At 50.2% G+C, this 4,464-nt stretch overlaps 1 protein-coding gene across 1 annotated transcript; it reads right to left on the bottom strand.

Annotated features, from left to right (window-relative positions):
* Positions 1 to 371: 371 nt before the first annotated feature.
* On the bottom strand, positions 372 to 2,721 carry LOC125528493 (NAC domain-containing protein 1-like). The gene is made up of 3 exons (XM_048692955.1): positions 2,369 to 2,721; positions 1,915 to 2,222; positions 372 to 1,382 (listed from the first exon to the last, which is right to left on the bottom strand). The coding sequence occupies exons 1-3, from the start codon at positions 2,532 to 2,534 to the stop codon at positions 792 to 794; spliced, it is 1,065 nt and encodes a 354-aa protein (XP_048548912.1). The 5' UTR covers positions 2,535 to 2,721; the 3' UTR covers positions 372 to 791.
* Between the last annotated feature and the right edge of the window lie 1,743 nt (positions 2,722 to 4,464).

Raw genomic sequence — 4,464 nt, 5'->3', positions numbered from 1 at the left:
GCCTTGGTGGCCGGACAAGATTCTACATGGACAAAAAGCCTCTTGGCCAATCTGAAGAAAACTTCAGCCGGATGAAAAGGCTGTCACCCACCCGCTACCTGAACTGAAAGCTAAACGCCATCCACAACTTGCCTGCTTTTGGCCAATTATTAAATGCCCGGGTTCCATATTCTTCTCTCGTCCGTCCTTTATGTGTTTTTCTGGCTATTTCCCCTTCTTCTGAATGGACTAATTATGTTCTTGGAGCAGGTGTTCCTACTTGTGATTTTCTCGTCCCTTTCTTTACTTCTTTTTTCTTGAATTCGACAATCTTCTCGTGTATGGCTGAACATTTCTGCATACAGACCCTTGAGTACAATAGTAAAACATGATAAGATGAATTAATGGTTCCATTAAAGAATCTATTTTCGCTGTTTTACATCTTTGTTCCAGACTTTCAGTCCGTCGATCTCAGTCTGATCAAGCCCTTCCTAGCACGGTCGTAAGCTTCAAGTACATGATTGTACTGCATGCCTAGGAGACAAAAATATTGTGTACATACTACAAACCATATCTACTAGTATGATCCATGGACCTAGCTACTCGTTCGATACACACACCTGACGCAAGTAAAAGTACAATCCCTTTTCCTATATATATTGACCAATAATTTGTCTAATTTAGACCTATCTTGTGCAATAGACCCCCATAATTGTTCTTCAAATCACCAGTTCGCCGGTCGTATATAATTCAAACTAATGGGGTTCAAGTAGTATAGTGTGTATCCACCGTCAGTTCATCCGATCCCCATGTTAGAAACGGAGCAGCGTCTGATGGCCCTGGCCTAGTGACGACCCCTGCAAGGTGTTGTTGCCTGTTTGGAACGTTGTTGCACCCAAGCAAGAAGTGTTGGGCTTCTTGCCCGTCACCGCCGCCGCTGGCTGGCTCGTCGACCCGTTACGGTCACCGTCCTCCGACGGCCTCTTGCGCTTCCCGGCGGCACCCTCGCCTCCCACCGACGTTGAGGCTGACGAATCCATCTGCCCCAGCTGCGGCATGCCGTTCACATGGAATTGGCTCATGATGGGGTGACCGAGAAGGGCGGCGTGCTGATCGTGCCGCGCCATCAGCGCGTGTCCGCTGTCCTCGAAGAGCTGCGCCAGCGAGTACTCGTTGAGCAACTCCGATATGGACGGGATCTTGGGCATCCTCTGTGTGCCGCCGGCCGCGGCCTGCAGCGGATAGCCGCCGGCGCCGCCTTGCATGATCATGCCGGCGCTCGACATGGGGTAGGCGGCAGCGCCAGAAGGCTCGTCAAGCTCGTGGTCGGACAGCGGTGGCACCGCCATCGGCGATGCTTGGCTGGTCTTCTTGTAGATCCGGCACAGCACCCAGTCATCCAGCTGCATACATATATGCCAAGACGGATCGCACGTAGTATTAATTTTAGTTAAAGAAAAAATCTAGAAATAAATGAATAAAGCTTTCAATCAAGCAGGCGAAAGGTGAATCAGTCATTAACACGCGTATGCATCAATCAGGCCTATCATTGTCGGATCTATTGACTTCGCGCAACCATGCCAAGTATGCCTAAAGAACATTTCTTTAAACGAGACACGCACATTAAAGCTAGCAGCTCTTGCGTCCACTGGCAAGCCACTGCACAACCCGATTCCATTTTGGCAAAATCTGACATGCCGACGACACGAACCCGTACGCCCTCCCAGAAAAATCGCTGTGCAAGTGCGCGGGCAGGTGCGTGCATATCGTTCGGTGCCACACATGCGACTACCATGACACGAATTGACAGACATATAAGATCTACTCCTATATGTGGTTTTATACTCCATACTAGGGTTTTGGGTGTTCAGTTCAGTTGATTTAATTTGTTTATATGTTTGATTGATTGCTGTACCGTACGTGCTGGCGACTTACCCTCATGGAGGCGTTGCGGAACTTCATGGGGCGGTAGGTGTTGGCGGCGTGCGCGTCGGCGGCGGCCAGGCGGTATTCGTGCATGATCCAGTTGGTCTTGATGCCCTTGGGCGGGCGGCCCTTGTAGAAGACGAGGGCCTTCTTGACGCCGACGCTCTCGCCGGTGGCGCTGCAGCGGATGGGCTTGTCGGTGCCGGTGGCCTTCCAGTAGCCGGAGCCCGCGGCGCGGTTCGGCCGGACACCGTTGGGGTACTTACGGTCCCTCGGCGTGAAGAAGTACCATTCCCTGTCCCCGTAGCTAGCCTTGGCTGGAATTAATTAACCCCCAAAATTAAAGAAACAAGAGAAATAACAGACGATTATTGAGATGAGAGTGAAGCTAGCGCAAGTGGGAATCAAATGAATGGATCATCAGCATGCATGAATCATGATCTGTTGGTGCAGAGGTACTAACATGGCAGGGCCCATGGGTCGAACTTGTAGATATCAACGTCGGCGATGATGGAGACGGGGCAGGGCGATTCGGCGGCGCGGTTGCGGAGGTAGTGGAGGATGAGCTCCTCGTCCGTCGGGTGGAACCGGAAGCCCGGCGGCAGCATGGCCGGGTCGGACATGATCATCGCCACGCCACGCGCGCTCGATGACAAAAACCCTAGCTAGCTAGCTAGCTAGATAACTTCGACTGCTAACCAGGCTTGGAAGAAGATCTGGTAGCTAGAGGGAGCTAGCGATAGATGAGCAGAGCTTGTAGGTATGAGAAATGAGGAGCTCGAACTTTTGGAGACGAGAGGGGAGGGGCCGCTTATATGGTTGCGGAATTTTGTCCTCTTGTGCGCGTGACGCTTGGCCATGGCCCGGCCAGGAGGGAGGGAGGGAGGGCTTCTCTGTGGTTTCGTCGGGAAGGGGCCGGGTGTGTGGTTATCGTTGATTCGTTATTCCTCACGTCCGGCGTGATGGCGCCGGGGATTGGGCATGGACATGGGCCGCCATGACGTCGGCCGGTGAAACTCGCTGGCGCACGCACGTGTTGCCTGCCGAATCTCCCGCCCGATCCACCCGACACAACGGAATCCCACACCGTTTTTTTTTTTGAAGTTTTCGGATCCCACACCGTTGTTGCAGAGTAATAACACGGCTTATATAGTTTAAAAAATAATAATAACACGGCTTATATTCATTCAGCCAAAAAATGATAGGAAACTCTGTTATTCTTTTTTGACATAAATGAATCGTTCCTTGGGTTTTTTGCCAAGGATGCATGAGTCAGGGTGTAGAGACTACGGACTAACATATAGGCAACTTCAGCTAGATTAACAGGGATAGAACAAAAAGGAAGGTATGCAATATGTTGACAAATTTGTGGGTCTAGTAGCAAGGCCAGATTTAGTTCGACACTACAGTGAGATGGTGCCGAAACAGGTTATGAGGGTAGGATTTGTTTGTTTGGGCTTTTTCTGGCTAAGGAAGGCATATGCTACAGACAAGAAATTGGACCCGTAGTAGGGTTAGTCTGGCAAAAGAAAGAAATCGTAGCGGTACCATATGCAGCTTCAACCTGTATTAGCTTTGTCTTGTATATGAATTGTGCTTGCTACTATTCTTGTGCATATTACCTAGTATGATATCGATGTGGTGGACCCATTATGCTAAACAGGCTATTTGAACTATTCTTTTCTTGCCAGGGAAATAAGTTTGAACTATATGTTGGAAATATGGGCAATTTATTAAATGATTTTTTTACATCATTTAACAAATGATTTAATCCCGCCCTTGCCTTGTGAGGGAGTCCTGAACTAAGGGGTCCTCGAGCGTCCGGCCTGTTAGCCATGGGCCGGACTGATGGGTTGTGAGGATACGAAGACCGAAGACTGCGCCCGTGTCCGGATGGGACTCTCCTTGGCGATCAAATAAATAGATTCCTTTCTTTGTAACCGACCTTATGTAACCCTAGATCCTCTCGATGTCTATATAAACCAGAGGACTTAGTCCGGAGGAGGGACAATCATTACCATAATCATAGCCAGGTTAGACTCTTAGGGTTTAGCCATTACGATCTCGCGGTAGATCAACTCTTGTAATACTCATATTCATCAAGATCAATCAAGCAGGACGTAGGGTATTACCTCCATAGAGAGGGCCCGAATCTGGGTAAACCATTGGGTCCCTCGTCTCCTGTTCCCATCGATCCTAGACGCATAGTTCAGGACCCCCTACCCGAGCTCCGCCGGTTTTGACACCGACCTTGGTGCTTTCATTGAGATTTCCACTGGCATGTGGACGACAGGATCGATGGCTCGCCTTGTTCTCAAGGACAATATCACCGCCGGAGGAGCACTGGCCCCGGGCCAAACCCTCCGGCTGGGTGGCTTTACCATGACCGTCTGTTCGGTTGTTGAGCCGACGATGACCTCCCGGGTCATCTAAAATCCCCTTCGTATCGACTCCGAACACTCCAAGCAGATGGATCCAGCAGAGCTTTCGTCTTTAAACGAGCTCCTAGATCGCATCGCCGCCCTGGGGCCGCCACATACTACGATCGAATTGGGCTTA

This window comes from Triticum urartu, unplaced genomic scaffold (genome assembly GCF_003073215.2).
Source record: "Triticum urartu cultivar G1812 unplaced genomic scaffold, Tu2.1 TuUngrouped_contig_4911, whole genome shotgun sequence".
In the NCBI taxonomy this organism is placed as follows: Eukaryota; Viridiplantae; Streptophyta; class Magnoliopsida; order Poales; family Poaceae; genus Triticum; species Triticum urartu.
This window is presented reverse-complemented; position numbering and strand designations above follow the sequence as displayed.

What these genes read in the sequence shown, in the direction of transcription:
- LOC125528493 (XM_048692955.1), bottom strand. Translation starts at nt 2,534, where the DNA reads ATGATCATGTCCGACCCGGCCATGCTGCCGCCGGGCTTCCGGTTCCAC. An exon ending in CGACCCATGGGCCCTGCCAT is followed by an intron (nt 2,223 to 2,368) that starts GTTAGTACCTCT and finishes AATTAATTCCAG; the next exon opens with CCAAGGCTAGCTACGGGGAC. An exon ending in TCCGCAACGCCTCCATGAGG is followed by an intron (nt 1,383 to 1,914) that starts GTAAGTCGCCAG and finishes ATATGTATGCAG; the next exon opens with CTGGATGACTGGGTGCTGTG.